This window comes from Barbus barbus, assembly GCF_936440315.1.
Source record: "Barbus barbus genome assembly, chromosome: 20".
Lineage (NCBI taxonomy): Eukaryota > Metazoa > Chordata > Actinopteri > Cypriniformes > Cyprinidae > Barbus > Barbus barbus.
The window spans coordinates 18,190,963-18,210,896 of NC_136748.1; the positions used below are offsets into that span (position 1 = coordinate 18,190,963).

At 37.6% G+C, this 19,934-nt stretch overlaps 1 protein-coding gene across 1 annotated transcript; it reads right to left on the reverse strand.

The window, feature by feature from the left end:
* Window positions 1–72: 72 nt before the first annotated feature.
* On the reverse strand, window positions 73–19,724 carry LOC306886250 (acetyl-coenzyme A synthetase 2-like, mitochondrial). The gene is made up of 14 exons (XM_079443203.1): window positions 19,247–19,724; window positions 18,933–19,029; window positions 16,489–16,688; window positions 13,498–13,673; window positions 11,936–12,088; window positions 9,991–10,138; window positions 9,147–9,284; window positions 7,823–7,915; window positions 7,551–7,663; window positions 6,083–6,209; window positions 5,661–5,788; window positions 2,014–2,077; window positions 1,653–1,774; window positions 73–1,460 (listed from the first exon to the last, which is right to left on the reverse strand). The coding sequence occupies exons 1-14, from the start codon at window positions 19,575–19,577 to the stop codon at window positions 1,284–1,286; spliced, it is 2,067 nt and encodes a 688-aa protein (XP_079299329.1). The 5' UTR covers window positions 19,578–19,724; the 3' UTR covers window positions 73–1,283.
* Between the last annotated feature and the right edge of the window lie 210 nt (window positions 19,725–19,934).

Consider the following 19,934-nt stretch of genomic DNA (forward strand, 5'->3'; position numbering starts at 1 on the left):
TGACTGTAACAGTAATGTTAATGAACGCAACACAACAAGCAAACAACCATTGTTAAAAAAACCCGTTTTTTTAAATGTTATTATTTAATGTGTATCAAGAACCAGGCATTATGTCAAGTCATTATTTTCAAAAATATGAAATCTCACATTTATGAGACTTTCTGCAAAACTAATGTACAACGTTTGATTTCTTTAGGTAATCATTTAGGCAATATATTTGAGATTTGAGCACATTACATTAATTTGTTTGCAACGTGTCCTGTCTCACCACGAGATGGCGCTATTGTGAAGCCACCCTCCCTGACCTGCGTGTGAACGTTCACTGACCAGATTGTACTGTGTTTGATTGGATGAATCGAAGTGCTATCAATAAGTGATCCGATTTTAATAAGTCTTTGAGAGACGATAGTTGTGTGTCTTGTCAGAAGTAGCTAGTTTTTGCATTCACAAAAGTAACAGAGTCGCATTTATCATCGTAACTATAATTCAAGTCAAAATACAAACTGGTTACTACTGTAAAATAAAAACAAAATGATACAGGATAACCTTAAAAAGGGAGCTTTCAGTATAGCTTTTCAAAGTCAAATGTGTGAAAACATTTAGCAGACAGACCGGACAGACAGGACAGACCAGACAGCCGGAAAAAAATATTTTATAATTTTTTAAACATTTTTAATGTTCAAAAGATTTTTTTTTATTCTTAGAAAATGAAAATGCTAAGAATTAGATGGAAACATTTAGACTTCCACATAGTAATATACAAATCATATATAACATAATAGCATCAAGTCATAATATTGATTAAAAAATTAACCAGTCATATCATGTTCATCTTGTCATAGACATGAGGAAATTAAGGCATCAAATGAGAATTAAAAGAAGAAGAAAAGAGAATACGAGAGAGGTGAGAATTACTGGAACGCACTGATTGAGCACCTTAAAAATAAAATCATCTCTTAAGCAAAAAAATACTGATGTTACAAAGCAAATCTCACCTAGTCTCTAGCTACAGGAAGAACACTGTGCAAAATGCTTCATAATTAATGTTTTAAAAGAGGTTTGTCCAAGTTGTACAAACCTTAAATGACACCTAACGGAGGGGCTAATATCCAGTTCAGGTGGGATTCATGAGCAAGTTTTACTACATACGAGAGCATTTAACCTGCAATTTATGCCTTCGGTGTTCCTAACACATGATACACTCACATTTACATGATTTCCTGTCATCACAGTTTTGCATTCATTCCTCAAAATAAACGTTGCAACATCCCAACAGTCTTTTTCTACTTCTTAGCTGCATGACTTCTGTAGCGTTTATGGGCCTCAATGATCTCTGAAACGACGGAGGGGTCGTCCAGTGTGGAGACGTCCCCCAGGTTGCTCGTGTCCTGCATGGCAACCTTACGCAAGATTCTCCTCATGATTTTTCCAGAGCGTGTTTTAGGAAGTCGCTTCACAACCTTAAAGAAGAGGAAAGAGATGCTTTCACAGCTGGCTAAACAAATCTCTAACAGATCTGCACTAATAGTGATTTTAAAACAAAACAATCCTGTGATCTGTCATAATACTTCTTTGTAAGTTATATAAGAATAATACAGATCAAGAGGTAACACTGTACAACAAGGTTCAATAAAAAAGGTCAATGATTTTACCAGGAAATGATCTGGGACAGCATATTTAGCTATTTTTGTAGCCACTAGGTGTCTCAGGTCTTCCACAACAGCATGCTGGTTCTCAGTAGCAGATTCTTTTAAAACCACAAACGCAAAAGGAACTGGTGAAAGAGAAAGGAAAAGAAAGTGAGAGACATGTAAACATTTGGCAAAGTTAAATCTGAATGCCTGATTTTGTGACGCTCAATTATGCCTCTATTACTTTTGCGTTGTTTTCACAATGAACAAGAGTGTTGTAAAGCACACACTGGAAGGGGTCAAAAGGTCTCCGGTTGCTGGGAGTGTTCCAGATGGCTCATGAATGAAAAAGGTGAGATGAAGAACAAATTGAGGGTCTTACCTTCTCCTTTGATCTCATGGGGAATTCCGATCACTGCAGTCTCAGGAACATCTGGATGTTCATCCTGACAACAGAGAAACGCACTCAGTCAACCGAAAGTTTGATTTCTACAATAACATTCAAAAGTTTGTGGTCAGTAAGATATTTTAATGTTTTTGAAAAAAGTTTCTAATGCTCACCAAGGCTGCATTTGTTTGATCAAAAAAATATAAAACAGTAAACAGCGATTTTGAATTGTAATAATATTTCAAAATATTACTATTTTAATATATTTTATATAGCAATTTATTCCTGTGATGCATAGCTGAATTTCCAGCAGCTGTGACTCCAGTCATCATTATAACATTTCTTATTATTATTAATGTAAAAAATAGTAGTGCTGCTTAATATTTTTTTATACTTGACTGATTCTTGGATTAATAGAAAGCTCAAAAGAACAGAATTTATTTGAAATTAGTGGTCAAATCGATTAATCGCATCCAAGATAAAAGTTTGTGTTTACATAAGCAGTCACATGTAGGTGTGTACTGTGAATATTTATATGAATATATAAATAAACACACATACATGTATCTATTTAAGAAATACTTACATGTATAAAATAATATTACATATATTTCTTAATGGTACTGTCAAATGATTAATCGCATCCAAAATAAAATTTTCTTTACATGATGTGTTTGTACTGTGTATATTTGTTAAGTAAACATAAGTACACACACATACATATATATATTGAAGAAATAGTGCTGTCAAACGATGAATCGCATCTAAAATATACATTTTTGTTTACATAATATATATGTATGTACAGTATCTCACAGAAGTGAGTACACCCCTCACATTTTTGTAAATATTTTATTATATCTTTTCATGTGACAACACTGAAGAAATGACACTTTGCTACAATGTAAAGTAGTGAGTGTACAGCTTGTATAACAGTGTAAATTTGCTGTCCTGGGAAATTGTGGTGCCCAGGAATCTGAATGACTCCACTGCAGTCACAGTGCTGTTCAAGATGGTGAGTGGGGGGAGAGCAGGGGGGTTTCTCCTGAAGTCCACGATCAACTCCACAGTTTTGAGCATGTTAAGCTCCAGGTTGTTAAGACTGCACCAGAAAGCCAGCTCCTTAACCTCCTGTCTGTAAGCAGACTCGTCACCGCCCTGGATGAGGCCGATCAGTGTGGTGTTGTCTGCAACCTTAAGGAGCTTGACAGAGGGGTCTTTAAATGTGCAGTTGTTGGTGTAGAGGAAGAAGAGCAGTGGGGAGAGAGCGCAGCCCTGAGGAGTTCCAGTCCTGATGGTGGGGGTGCTGGATGAGAATTTTCCCAGCCTCGCTAGCTGCTGCCTGTCTGTCAGGAAGCTGGTGATCCACTGACAGACGGAGGTGGGGACAGAGAGCTGTGCCAGTTTATTCTGAGGGGTTTCCGGGATGATGGCGTTAAAAGCGGAGCTGAAGTCTACGAACAGGATCCTCACATAAGTCTGTCCAGATGCTGCAGGATGAAGTGCAGTCCCATGTTGACTGCATCATCCACAGACCTGTTTGCTCTGTAGGGGGTCCAGTAAGGGTCCAGTGGAGGCCTTCAGATAAGCCAAAAGATAAGCCAAAACCAGTCTTTCAAACGATTTCATGGCCACAGACGTTAGAGCCACAGGTCTGTAGTCATTAAGTCCAGGAATTTTGGGTTTCTTTGAGATGGGGATGATGGTGGAGCCTTTGAAGCATGAGGGGACTTCGCACAGCTCCAGTGATCTGTTGAAGATCTGTGTGAAGATGGGGGCCAGCTGATCAGCACAGGTATTTAGGCCTGCTGGTGACACACCGTCTGGGTCTGGTGCTTTCCTTCTTTTGTTCTTTCTGAAGACCTGGCGCACGTCATCTTCACTGATCTGAATTGCAGGTGTGGGGGAGAGGGGGGTTGCTGGAGGTGTGAATGGTTATGTGGAGAGGTGTTCAGGGCGGGTGTGGGGTGTTTTTTCAAACCTGCAGTAGAACTCATTCAGGTCGTCTGCCAGTTGTTGATTCTCCAAAGTGCTGGGGGATGGTGTCTTGTAATTGGTGATGTCTTTCAGATCTTTCCACACTGAAGCAGAATCACTGGAAGAGAATTTGTTCCTTAGCTTGCCAAAATAAATTCTTCTTTGCCACTCTGATCTCCTTTTCCAGTGTGTATTTGGCCTGTTTATACATGACTCTGTACCCATTCCTGTAAGCATCTTCTTTGGCCTGACGGAGCTGTCTGAGTTTAGCAGTGAACCATGGTTTGTCGTTGTTGTAAGTTATATGAGTCTTGGTAGGAATGCACATATCCTCACAGAAACTGATAGTGAAGTGACATAGGGCCAAGTATGGTGACCCATACTCGGAATTCGTGCTCTGCATTTAACCCATCCAACGTGCACACACACAGCAGTGAACACACACACACACACCGTGAACACACACCCGGAGCAGTGGGCAGCCATTTATGCTGGGGGTTCGGTGCCTTGCTCAAGGGCACCTCAGTCATGGTATTGAGGGTGGAGAGAGCGCTGGACATTCACTCCCCCCACCTACAATGCCGGCCCAAGACTCGAACTCACAACCTTTGGATTACGAGTCCGGCTCTCTAACCATTAGGCCACGACTTCCCCCAGTCATCATTATACATCACGACTTCATATAAGATGTTACAGTCTCTGTGAGCTCGTCCAGGTTGGTGGCAGTAGCTTCAAAAACAGTCCAATCAGTGAGAGAGAAACAGGCTTGTAAATCCCGCTCTGTTTCATTAGTCCATCTCTTTACAGTCCTTAATACAGGTTTAGCTGATTTAAGTTTCTGCCTGTAGGTCGGTATGAGATGAACCAAACAGTGATCAGAGAGTCCTAAAGCTGCTCGTGGGACAGAGTGATGTGCGTCCTTTATCGCTGTGTAACGGTGATCCAATATATTACTCTCTCTGGTGGGACATGTGATGTGCTGTCTGTATTTTGACAGTTTGTGGGAGAGATTTGCTTTATTAATGATTGGGAATTGTTGTTCTGTGTCTGTGATCAGATCAGTGATCAGATCAGATGAGTTTCTGTAAAGCTGATCTCGCGTTCGCTTGCGGTGAAATGTAGACACGAGAATGAAAGAACAAATCTTCCGCGACGAATAGAACGGCTTGCAGTTAATGAAGAGCATTTATAGATCAGAGCAGCACATCTTCTTTAACACAATTACATCTGTACACCACCTCTCATTGAGAAAATTAAGGCTAATTTTTCATTAAATAGAAACCTTTTTAAAAATGAGACCAATTTTGTAATCATTGTTTAAAATTAGCCACAAGAACATATATATATTATGTAAACACAAACGTTTAAATGTGATTAATTGATTTGACAGCACAATTTGAAATATAAATCTTTTTCAACATTAAAAATGTATTTAGTCATTTCTCAATAAAAAAATTTTTTTAACTCTTACTGACCACTAACTTTTGAACAGTAGTGTATTTGCACAGCTCTGTAAAAACAGACTCTATATAGAACACTTTTTTATTTAATTATATTAATTTGCCCAATTATTGTTATGTTGGGTTTCAAATGATTTGAAAGAAGGTGCTGGCCTCAAGAATACTGAATTATGCTGCTTGTGATAAATGAACTTAGGATCTCACCAGTGCATCTTCTATCTCAGCTGTGCCCAGCCGATGCCCACTGATATTAATGACGTCATCCATTCGTCCTGTGATCTGGTAGTAACCGTCTTCAGTGCGGTATGCCCCATCACCCGTAAAATACTGACCTATGACAGTTAACACTTTAATAACAGCTTATACCTCTGATTGCTATCATGTTAACTTTGATTTCAAACTTTTTATGAAGTAAAAATGTAAATGGAGTTATTCAAGTGCAATCTAGGCATGTTTGAAAAATTCAAACATTTTGACATTTCCCAGCTAGGACTTGCTAACATTCCTCTCATGCCCTCGCTTGAGTCAAAAAGAACAGTTGAATAATTCAACAAGTATCCAAACTTTTCTTTTTCATAACTTTCATAGCAAGAAGTAGCTTCAAGAGCCTCTGGGGTCTTGCTCACCTTGGTACGGTTTAAAATATGCATCCACAAATCTCTGGTGGTCTCCAAATATGGTTCTGGCCATTCCAGGCCAAGGCTGGCTGATGCACAAAGCTCCACTGACATCATTTCCCGTTATTATCTGTCCCTGTTGATGAAGCAAAATTGATTATTCTACATAACTAAAAGCATGTGCACAGAGGTCCTGTTTCTCCTCAGTTTATCTTAATAGGAGGGGGTGAAAATCTCTCTGAATAGCCCCAGAGCGTAACAAAAGAGTGCCTCAGAGGAGATTGGACGTGCTCCAGCATGCATTATTACTCTTTTTTTTCCAGCTGCAGTAGAGAATTTGAGGGCTCAAAGTTCATCACTGTCTGTAACACAAAGCTTTCTTTAATCACAGCAGGAGAGGCTGGATGCATGGATCCAGGCAGAGCCAGGCGGAGTAAAAGACATGTTTAGGTCTGATTAAGACAGTCATCTAGAACAGTTGTTAACTACACTAGAAAAACCAGGAAGTAAAGAGCTAATTAGAACTAATTTGTCATAATTGATTTTGTATTTCACAATGTGACTGTTTCACAATTGTAACTTAATAAATCACACTGGGGCATTATATATGACAACTGAGACTTTATTTGTCATAACTGACATCTTGGTGTGAGTTTGTATTTTATATTATGCCTCTGTATCTCACAATGGTCACTTTTTTAATTTCACAGATTATGACTATTTCACAAATTTTTCTTGCAAATTGGGCTTTATATCTCACAATCATGCCTTTTTATTTCAATTGTAACTATTTTTCGTATTATAACTATAAATCACGATTGTGATTTATTATAATTGCAGCTTTATTTCTCACATCTCACATAATTATGACTTTTTATTTCACAGCTGTAACTTTTTTATTTCAGATGACTACTCATGGTTATGTTTTATTTCTAATAATTATTTTACCATTGTAACTTTATTTCAAGTTATGACAATATCTTACAATATCTTACAATTGCAACTTTATTTCCCACAATTATGAATTTTTGTTTTACAATTTTAACTTTATATTCTAGATTATTATGTCTCACAACTGCAACTTCATTCCTCACAATCATGACTTTTTTCACTGTTATAACTTTATTTTTCAGAATATTACTATACCTTACAACTGGGGTTTTATATCTCACAATTATGACTTTATCTCACAACTGTCACTTTTTATTTTGGTTTATAAATCACAATCGCTACTTTATTTCTTGCAATTTTCACTTTATATCTCACATTGTCACTTCATAGCTGACAATTTTGAATTTTTGTGTGGCTTACAATTACTATATTTTTTTTATATTTTTTACCTTGAGGTGGACATGTTTCTCTATTATTGTGTAAGGGTTCGGATTAGAATTTAACTAGCTATAAATGCACCCCATGTTTCTTAAAAACAAGCTATCAAAGCAGTGAGTCAGGACACAAATGAACAAGTATAGATCACCCTCTCCCCGAGTAGTGCCGGCTGGATGCCAAAAAAGGGTCTCATAGCCATGGCAGGCCGGATCTCTGCTCCCGGTTCAGCTGGGAGTGGAGCTATACACACACCACCAGTTTCTGAAAAGAGAGAGCCTGGTGAATTATCTATTTATTTCAGAATAACATCACACATGGTGTAAATCATCCCATCAGTGCTTTCAGTCTAAGGATTAAGGGTACGATATACAGACAAGAACAGATGCAGTGATTGACAATCGTATGCAGAGTGCATTTTACCTGTCTGCCACCATGTGTCCACCAGAGGGCATCGTCCATCCCCGACCACATTATGGAACCATTCCCATGCCTCGTGATTAATGGGCTCTCCAACTGCCAACAGATCACACATGGTCATTATAGACAAATGCATCGACCAAAACACTGCACTTAAAAACTTGTCTCTAAGTTGATATGATTGAGTGAGTTGGCAATTCAAGGAAATCTTAGCACTATCTTTTCAAGTGGAACTGACATGTACTAAAGGGCCAAACAAAACCCAGACTGGCTGCGCTTACAATCTAGTGTCCTTGATGTTTGGCACAAAGTCAGATTTTACATTGTTGATCTCAAAGGCTGTGACTAGACTCATTAAAAATTATCCAGAGCGAGCAGGCTAAATTTTAACCATTGCTGAACTCTCTCCCATGCAGAGCTGACAATACCAGGGCGGCAGAAGTACAATATCTGGGTTGGTAACACAAAGGCCTTCGGTTCAAAACTTGAAAAGGGTGACCCTTACACTGAAGAGCTGATTAGTTCACCTTCCCCATTGTACCCTAGCAATGCACTTATCCCTCTTGAGACAGAAACAGTCCCCATGAAGCAACCTGTGGTTAAGTCATAATACATTGCTAAAAAGGCACACAGACTTTCACAAACAGTTGATACAATTCACATTGAAACTATATATTTGATAACAGGTCAATTTTAGTTTTGTTTGATGTGTGGAAAAACTAAGGATAGTGACAAGAAATAAAGTAGGCAATTGTAGACAAAATGGGAATGTGTTTAATATACACTACCCTTCAAAAGTTTGTGGTTGTTATCACAAAAGTATCTTATACTCAACAAACCTGCATTTATTTGATCGAAAATGTGAAATATTACAATTTAAACAAACTGTAATTTATTCCTGTGTTGGCAAAACAGAATTTCAGCAGACGTTACTACAGTCTGCAGTGTCACATGATCATTCAGAAATCATTCTAATATGCGGATTTTATGCTCAAGAAATATGTCTTATTATTATCCATTTTAAAAACAGTCGTGATGCTTAATTTTTTTGTGGAAACCATAATACCTTTTTAGGATTCTTTGATGAAAACAAAGTTAAAAACAACAGCAAATATAATTTTTTGTAACATTATAAATGTATTTTTCACTTTTGATCAATTTAATGCATCCTTGCAAATAAAAGTGTTTTTTATATATATATATTTACCCCACAATGATAGTGTACTATACCAAAAATGTAATATAACATACCTCCAAAAACAAACATTACAATACCTGTACTATATTCATTTGTATATAGTTATTTACTAAACCTCTGTAGTCTCACCAGATGCGAGTGTCTTCAGTGATGACCTGTCATATTTCTTCACCCAGTTTTCCTCATATTTCAGGAGTAATCTGATGGCAGTAGGAGCTCCATAAAACTGATTTATCCTTAACCTCTGAACTGTCTCCCAGTAACGACCTAAAAACAGTCACAAAACATATTCAACAGTAAAGACAAAGATAATGAAGACTCATTATCATTTCAACATAAATATGAGCATCAACAATAATTAGGACTACAAACGTTATACAAAAGCATTTCATAATTGATACCAGATTTTGAAAACCAGGTTTTATTAAGAGAACATCATAGGAAATGTTTACCATAGAGGTCACACTGTAAAGAGCACACTGCTTTACGGCCACTCATGAAGGCTCATTTCCATTAAAATACACTCATAAAGGCAGATAAGACTCTCTATACAGGTTAATGTGTCACATGATTTTATCTGAGAACTGAACAAAAGAAGTTCATTCACTTTGAAGGGCTGGGAGGGACAGTAACACTATCTGACATGATCTAGAGGGGTCATCACCTCTATCAGAATGGATGAGAGGAGGACTTAAAACTTCAGGACATAATAGCTGTGGCTCTAAAACACTCCACTAAAAAGAATTAAACGGGATGTGGTGCATTTGAAATGTCTTTTTCAATTTAACTTTAATTAAATTGCTTTTATTGTCTGCAGATAAGCTGCAATGCGTTGGCAATACAAATGCAAACCATTTATCATGCCAATAAACCGCTAAACCAAAACTGAAATTGAAACTGAAAAAGAGACAGAGTATGTGCATTATATATACTGCATGGATCATTAGTATTGATCATTTCTCTTGATATTCACCTGGATTGGGGTACACAGGTGTGCTCTCAAATAGAACAGATGTGGCTCCGTTACACAGGGGTCCATACACCACATAACTGTGACCCGTAATCCAACCGATGTCAGCAACACAGCCAAACACATCTCCAGGTGTGTAGTCAAACACATACTGCAACAACAGACAAATAATATTATATCATTTATACAGTGCCCTCCAAAAGTATTGGAACAGTAAGGCCAATTCCTTTATTTTTGCTGTAGACTGTAAACATTTGGGTTTGACATCAAAAGATGAATATGAGACGAGAGATTAACATTTCAGCTTTTATTTACAGGTATTTTCATCTGGATCTGTTACACAATTTAGAAGATAGCACCTTTTGTTTGAACCCAACCATTTTTCATGTTATCAAAAGTATGGGAACACGTGACTGACAGGTGTGTTTTGTGGCCCTGGTGTGTCCTATTAATTGATTATTCAAACAATAAATAGCACTGAATGTCTGCGCTCAGTTTCAGATCCGTGCAGACTGCATTTATAGTTAGACGTGTAACCAACATGAAAACCAGAGAGGTGTCTATGGCTGAAAAACGAGCAATTGTGAAGCTGAGAGAAGATGAAAAATCAATCAAACCATTGCAATAGCAAGTACAACCATTTGGAATCTCCTGAGGAAGAAAGAAACCACTGATGTACTAAGTAACACACCTCAAACGGGTAGATCAAGGAAAACATCTGCAGGTGATGACAGAAACATTGTGACAGCTGTAAAGAAAGACCCTAAAACAACTGTTAGTGACATCAGCAACAACCTCCAGAGGGCAGGAGTGAAGGTATCACAATCTACTGTTCGCAGAAGACTTCATGAACAAAAGTACAGAGGCTACACCAGAAGATGCAAACCACTCAGCAAGAAGAATAGGAAACGAGCCTCAAAAATTCTGGGACAAGGTTTTATGGACTGATTTTATGGTCCAAGGTGATGGAAAGGCTAAAGTTTGGAGAAAGAAAGGATCTACTCATGATCCCAAACATACAAGCTCATCTGAAACACAGTGTACACAGGTGTACATTATAGTACACATTACACAAGTAATGTAATGGCTTGGGCTTTCATCGCTTCTTCTGAGACAGGCTCATTAATCTTCATTAATGATCTAACACATGATGGCAGCAGCAAAATGAACTCAGAAGTCTACAGAAATATTTTGTCTGACAATTTACAGAAAGATGCAACCAAACTGATTGGGAGATCCTTCATCACGCAGCAAGATAATGACCCAAAACATAGTGCCAAAACAACAAAGGAGTTCATCAGGGGCAAGAAGTGGAAGGTTTTAGACTGGCCAAGTCAATCTCCACACTTAAACCCTGTAGAGTATGCATTTTACCTGCTAAAGAAGAGACCGAAGGGAGTAACCCCCCAAAACTGAAAGAGGCTGCGGTGAAAGCATGGAAAAGCATCACAAAAGAAGAATGCAAAAGTTTGGTGATGTCAATGGGTCACAGGCTTGATGCAGTTATTGAAAGCAAAGGATTTGCAACTAAATATTAAGTCTTTTTCACTTTAATCTATGTTAATTCTATCTGTTCCAATACTGTTGGTAACATGAAAAATGGTTGGGTTCAAACAAAAGGTGCTATCTTCTAAGTTGTGTATCAGACCCAGATGAAAATACCTGGAAATAAAAGCTGAAATGTTAATCTCTCATCTCATATTCATCTTTTGATGTCAAACCCAAATGTTTTCAGTCTACAGCAAAAATAAAGGAATTGGCCTTACTGTCCCAATACTTTTGGAGGGCACTGTATATTCTGTATACTACCAGTCAAAAGTCTGGAATGCATTTTTGAAAGAATGACTACATTTATTTGATCAAAAATACTGTAAAAATAGTAATACTGTGAACTGTATTGAACTGTGTGTGTGTGTTTATGTGTGATCAGAGAAGCACAGAGACACACCTGATGTGTGAGGGAAGCGTAGAGCAGGTAACCGGCCTGTGTGTGCACGATGCCCTTAGGTTTACCTGTACTGCCTGAGGTATACAGCATGAACAACATCTCCTCGCTGTCCATGGGCTCTGGAGCACACACTGGAGACTGTCCCACCATCACCTGACACAGACAGAAAAAGTAAACTGCATTTTATTTACATTATCAGCACCATATCCTATTCTTTTTTTTTTACCGTTTTATTGTGTATTTCTGTATAATTGGCAAATACTATATATAAAGCAATCATACTAATGAAGTAATTTGGAATTGAAAGAAAAATTTAATTTAATACATTTAAAAGTAGTTGCATGACATTATTCATCACATATTGCATACTAATATAATACATTTTTAACTACTTTTTATGCTGTTTTAATCATTCCGTTAAAATGCTAAATCATATGTTAATCCAATAAAGATCAGCTCAGTAGGGGAGGATCAGGTCTTATGTTTTTCATCATTGCGGTGGGCTTGTGTCGATGTGGCAAGAGGATTTATTTGATATGGATGTTGCACACAGCAGGAAAAGCAACTTCCCACACCCTCACATGCAGCTGTGACTGTAAATGTCTTTGGTGTTCTTCAGAACTGAATTAATAATCCCTCAAATGCAATATAGAGTCAACAATCACCTGGATATCTAATATGAGTTTCTGTTCAGTCACTGTCCATTTTCAGGCTTTCATGCAGGTATAAAAGTGTTAACATTCAGTTATTCGCTTCATTGTTATTGTCATTTATTTTATCTGTTGTGTAATTGAATAGTCTAAATGGATTTTCCGCTTGTTTTGCCACTGTTAATGTTGAAGACTAATGTGTTTTCTGGAAATAATAAGATTAAATGTGATATTTACCCTGCAACCAAAACATCAATCTTAAAACATAACTCTAAAGCCCATTTTTAACAGCATGTGGAGAGTTTACCGAGGCCCAGACCAGTTTTTCTGCACAGTAATTTTTCTGTTCTTTTTATTACGTAATCTAGTTTTTCCTTGAACTGTCCCTACAAATAGAACACTGCCAAACTGTCCGACATGTGACCACTATGACCAATTCTAGACAAGGAAATTCCTGCCCTTTACAGAGTGGGTGAACATCACTATAGAGACAGGCAAACAGGCAATTCTGGCAAGACAAAACAAGGCGGGCTGAGCACCAACTACTCAAAAATGAACTAGAAACATTACTATACTCCTAGTTTTGTGCCCTAATTAGGTACAAATTATCCTTCTCCACTTCACAAACCATTACAAAGCTTTGCAAAAACCCTGTTTCTGATAGATGAAGCATACGAAGTGTAAACCTAGCAGAAAGCGTCTGGTTGCACAGATATAAAATACTTGGAAACAGTTGATGCTTGGGCGAATGTAAACACTTTTAATATCCTACTTATTCTCCTTTGTTGTAGATCATCCTTATTGCCGGTCTTGGCGGAGGTATATAAAATGCAAAGAATAATAATAATGAAAATGTTTCGAATTTGGCTTTCTAATCTGTACATTGTAGAAAGTCATTGTTGTGTGATTTACCTCGTCTAATGAAATGTCTAGTTTTCCCATCGGCACACTATTGTTAGTTCTCTTGGCCACAAACACATGGCAGACAGAGGGACAGCTCTTCACCGCTTTATCCACCGTGGACTTCAAATCGACGATACGGCCACCCCTCACACCTTGGTTGCATGTGATGACAAACTTGCACTGGGCTGTGTGAATGGAAGAGAGAGAAAAAATTAAACCGACACTAACCAGACAATGTACAACAGCTGTACTTGCTAACACTCAGAGCTAAATTTAGACATGATTGCTCTGCATGTGTAAACAGACTTCATTTTAGGTCATTTTTAAAGAACGGATTTGATAAGTTATTTTAAGAAACCTGTCTCAACCGAACCCCTGTCACTGGATGTTATTTATTCATAATAAGACCAGAAAGAAACATCTGCTCAGTGTCTGCTGTACTAATAAGATAAAGAAAGGCCACTCCTAAGAGCAAACGCCCTCTGAAACTTATCTCTGTTCAGAGTATCACATACACACACATATCCCAAAATGCACGGGTTTTTGTTTAGCTAGCTAGCTTTCCCTAATTTAGTATGTATACAAGACAACATGGAAACACACTTGACTCTTGTCGAGCTCAGCATTCCTGGAAAGTATACAAGAACTTTACTAGAATTTAATAACCAGCAGAGGACTTTAAACGTTGTAGTTACTATTAATAGTCAACAAGAAACAAAATTGACCATATTTGCTTTTTAAATACAATTTTAATGTGCTTAGTCTTACTGTACACAATTTATAAAAAGTCTTAATAACCTTTCACCAAACTATAATAACTATAATAAGTGACTTGACTGACATCACCATTACATTTCTATAGAAATCTACATAAATGCAGTTAAAAACAGTGAAATATAGTAGTCAACATTTGAAGTGGATCGGAAAAAGTTAATCAAAGTTGTCCTAAAACAAGAACACATTTAGGTTTAAGGTTTTGATCCTGTTTACTAGCATATTATTACAATTTAAAAAAGAGCAGTTATATTTTAATATATTTTAAAATGTAATTGATTCTTGTTATATCAAGTCTGAATTTTCATGAGTCACTACTCCAGTCTTCAGTGTCACATATTTCTTTAAATAAAAACTACCACAAACTTTTGAACCAGTCCAGGACGCACAACTTGGGGGACTTTTATATTTATTGGGGGGCCGAATCGGGGGGTGGGGGGAGGTTGGTTTCAAGTAAACGCTCACAATGCATTATTTGGGTAACACTTTACAATAATTATAACACTTTAATACACTTTAATACATTAACTAACATTAATGGAACCTTAATGTAAAATGTTACAATTATTTGTTATTAAAGCATATACGTTCACAAAAACACTTGAATTGAACAGAAAAGCAAGCAGGTGCATGATTTGGCATGGCAGCCAATACAAATAATTAATAACCGTTTCCTTACCTAAATCCTGCATTTAGACCAGGCTCAGTTGCAGAATCACATCACTCTGTGCTTCTGAAATTATTATCTTTATCTATATAGTGTAGTAGTTAGCTATCTCTGTGTCGTAAGTGACCACTTGCCCAGCATGAAAAAGTTTTATTTAAATTCTGAATATATTATCGTATACAGCATGCAAGGAGCGCTCCCTTTAAAATTATTAAAAACTGTCACTCATTCATCATGATCTTACAAAGTTTCGTTTTAACCAATGAATGTGACCACACAATGAAACTTTTTTTTTTATATGAAGTTACGTGCATGATAGAACTGGACAAAGAGTGGTGAGTGTGTGGATTCCAACCTAAACACCTCTGACTGGACATTGCGTTGTAGAAATCAACAAACATGTCTGTGATTGACTGGATTGTTTGCCAAATCTATTTCGTTATGCTATTATGAAGAATACAGATCATAGACCAGGAGTTATGGGCAGCTTTTCCATCTAAAAGCAATCAGTTAGACTATTTTACAATATGAGTTAGACTACAATAAACTAAAGTCCGGCCGTCCTCCTCAGTCCGGAGGGGGGGCACAGGGATGTCCGTGGGATGGCAAAGGGGCCCCCCCTCTGTATATATAAACTAAACTAATTCTATAAAAACCTATATATTTATTTATATAGAAACCATTTTAACTAATCATTTAACATTTAAATAAACTTTTTCTTAAATACAATTTTTTGTAGTTAAATATCCTCCCAAAATATGTTGTGAATGCCATCACATGCTTCCTTTAAATTGATCAGAAATGAAAGAAATAAGCAGTAGCCCATCACTGCAGAACAAAGATTCAGGGGGCGGGGTTGGATCTACATCTAGGGGGTGGAGATGGGTAGGTTTAGGGGTGGAGACGGGTATGTTTAGGGATCAGGGGGTGGAGACGGGTAGGTTTAGGTAAATGTAAGGTGGGAGGAGTTGGATCTAGATCCAACCACACCCTCTGGATCTTGTGTTCTGCAATGAGGACCATCTCGAAATAAGGCCCACCCTAAGACGTTACTGACCATTTTCTCAAAAAAAGCATTTGCTCATCTCTAACGTCTGTTTTTATATGGCTTCAAACACAATTTTACAAAATTGATTAAAAAAAATTAAAGCATGTTCTTGCTAGATCGCTTTTAATAGGGGGTACCCTGAGGAATGTAAGCAGTGTAACTGACCTCAGCTTGAATTACTGTGTACATTTTGTTCATTTAAAAACATCATCATTATGTTTTGTAGTACCAGTCTAATAAAAACTACTTTTCAGCTGCTGAGACACACTGTAAAAAAAAAAAAAGTTGAGCCAACTTAAAATTTTAAGGCAACCAGCTTCAGCAGATTTTTGAGTTTTCTCAACTTGTTGTTTTATACAACAAAAAGTTGAGAATCTCCTACAAAGCTAAGTTGAAAGAACTCAAAAATCTGCTGAAGCTGGTTGCCTTAAAATTTTAAGTTGGCTCAACTTCTTTTCTTTTTTTTACAGTGCAGACAGACTTTATGACAGAACAGCATTATTTTACTCACCATCCTGAATTCTGCCAGCCAGAGCCTCTGAGCTGAACCCTGCAAACACCACAGTGTGTATGGCACCGATACGGGCACAGGCCAACATGGCTGCAACTGCCACAGGAGACACAGGCATGTAGATGGCCACCCGCTCTCCCTTCTGGACGCCATAACTCTTTAAAGTGTTGGCAAGGCGACAGGTCATCTCCAGAAGCTCCCTGAGATTTGAATGTTTACAGATATAAACATACAGCTGAGTAACAGAAGCAATCATGCGGGTGGGAAAGGAAATATGTGATAGTTTAATTTCAAGTGGTTCAAGTGCACAATTGAAGCAAACATGCAAGGAAACACTGAGGTCACATGGTCATAATGCACCAAACTGGCATTTATGGGGTGTAGTGTAATAGTGTATTTATACTATAATACAGTATTGGCAAGCTTTTGTTGGCCTAATTAACATATTATTATCTGAAGAAACTATTAATCTTGATTCAAAGGATCTAGGGTCACAGATGAGAAACAGACACATGTCTGAGAAAAGACCTCTACGTCAGGCCGCAAGCATTTCTTGATCTTCTCCATATGCTTGTGAGATCAGGAACAAAACACTTTCACTTTCATACTAATGTGCATCGATGTCTTTTAACTTCCTGTTCACCCGTGGAAGCAGGAAAGTGATGTGTAAATGTACACTGCTATACACTCATGACTGATTGTGCAATCTGACGGCTTCTTCAAAAAACACCCTCAAATGATTCCTATCTGACCTAGAACAAGAGATACTGGGAAACTAATCTTCACATCTCTGCAATAAAAGATGAGAAACAGCTCATTTTCAAGGTTCAGTGTGCAGGCTAGATCAGAGGAAACGGCCTGCTGACTCTCGTGTTTTGGTAACAGTGCGGACAGTAGATCCTGTAAAAATTTAGCCTACTGTTAACAGCAGTGATCTGAACTGCAGCCAGGAATATTCAATCTTTATTTCAAGCACTAGAGAACGGGGGAATGCACATTCCATCAGAGGACCCACAAAACCTGCCTTTGTTCTCCATAAGAAAGTGCATGTGAAGGAATTCCCCCTAAACTCTGCAGTAGCATGCTCTCATATTACATCAATCCCAGCACGGCCAAGGTTTCTAATCTGTCACAGCATTATAAAGGACAGCATGAAAATATTCAATAATACTCAATTTGAGATTACATTTCACAGTGGTATTAAATTATTAATGTTTTTGAAGATTAACTTTAAGTAAGCATTAGATGACTGTAAAGGTAATGAGCATAAACATACAATTCTAGAAGTACTGTATGTGAGCAGAAGTCATTAGGAAAATGTGCTATTTGTCTCAATACCACTGGAACAATAACTTGCATTGCTGTTATTGTTAACAGAAACTATTAAAACATTTTTCATTAACTGACATAAAATAAATAATAAAATAAAATATAAATATTAAATGTTGCGAGATAACTTAAGAGTAAAAGTATATTCAATTCACAAATTTTTATGATTAACATGTTAAAGAAATTAAAAATTAAAATGAAAAATAACAGCACCACCTCTCTTCTACGTATTCTGTGATATCTGTGTGTTTCGGAGCAGCTCAATCCGTTTCTCATTGTGTGAAATACAGACTGAACAGCGTCTAAAAACACCCGACCGCTGCATGAGCATATGATATGCAAACTACAAACCGTGTATGTGCGCTCTTGGCACATCTAAAACATCGTACTTCTGCTTGAACACAGTCCAGTATATTCACATTGCTGTCAAAATTAATGTACAGCGAGTTTTTTATAACGGATGCTCGCCGTGTGTTTCGGAGAAGTTTGTGAGGATCAGTGGTGTTTATGTACATATGGGTATCAGACGCTCCAAAAAGCTTGTTCTGACAGAGGACCTGGCTGTTGACTGATGGTATCGAGCCACCTTCAGATCGCTGAGTTTCCACACATTTAGAATTGTTTCATTTTTCATTTGTATTTTGATGTGTTTAGTGATTCTGAATAGATCCGTATAGTGGCTATATGCAGTCCTTTGGCATCTCCCTCTGGTCTTTTTTGACAGGTTGACTTGTGCTTATTTGTTAAAGTTATTGTATAATCTAGCTTCACATACTTTTAAGTATTTTTAAGTTGTAAAGAATATCTGCAGTGATATTCTTGCTACGTATTTTTACAAATATAGAACACTATGTTTAAGTCTATCTTGAATTTGTTGTTTAAAAATAATTACATGTAATTAAAAGGTAATAACACTATAATCATTTTTTTTTTTTTATAGAAAAGGTTGGGGGTGGGGGGCTTGAAGTATTGACTCCGAGAGGAAGGGGGCCTTGGAGTAAAAAAGGTTGAGAACCAGGTTGAGTCACATGTTAAAACTGCTTGCTGTGAGTTGAAAATGTGCTGGGGGTGGGGTAAAGAGCCACGTGTGAATTTCTCAGGAGCTACAAATGTACCTGTATGTGATCCTTTCTTCTGTGCCAGGTTCATCTTTCTCCCAAATCAAGGCCACTCTGTTTGGATCCTTTGCCACGTGTACATCCAAACAGTTCACTGTCAATCATTGTAAGAGGAAATTACTACTATGCTTACTGTTGACAATAAGGAAAGTTCTTTTTATGCATTTGCAAAGCAGCCTGTGAAAATATTTGTATTACCGTCTCAGACAAGTTATAACCTTTTTTTATGATAGATACAAATCGTTTATATAGAATGGTGGCCAGTGGAGGTTTTTCAACAATATACTAGTAAAGAAATGTGTGACACTCACCAGAGACGTTCAGTTTCCCTCCAAGAAACCAGTTGATTCTCCCGCTGGAGAGATCGCAGTCCGTCACTTGATTGAAAGGTTTGCTCCATGCCAGCCTTTCCTTGGCAATGGATCCCCAGAAAGTTTCTGGATCTCTAATTGATAGGTCATATAAGTCTGCATAAGTCTTTCCAGCGAGATGCGAGCTGAGGTCAGGTTGAGCCGCGCTGATGCTGCTGCTGCTGGACAGAGACCGTGAGATCAACACAACACTTCTGCGCAAACATTTCTTGTTCCTAAAGATAACATTGGCCAAAGAATTCAGCAGACTTATGCTCACACGTCCAGCCATTATTCATTAGTCTCTGGAGTGAAGTTTGCGCAAGTTTCCTCAGCCCGTGAATATTCCTCAGAAGAGAGAGGGAGGAGGAAACTTGTTGACAAAGCGCTCGCCTGAAGAAAAACTCACTACAAACCGCCCCTAAATCAGCTTCATTGTGAACAAACCATGTCATGAATCACAAGAACTTTGGCTTTCACAATCGATTCCAACGCTGCAAATTCCTTTATTGATTGGGTGTTTTGGATGTTGCATAAAATTGGATTGTAAGGTTTTAGTGCACTTACACAACCATTGGAAACTTTAAAGACTTTAATGGTTTCAGATTAAGACGCGTAAACGTGTTTTTATTTTACATATTCTTTGTGA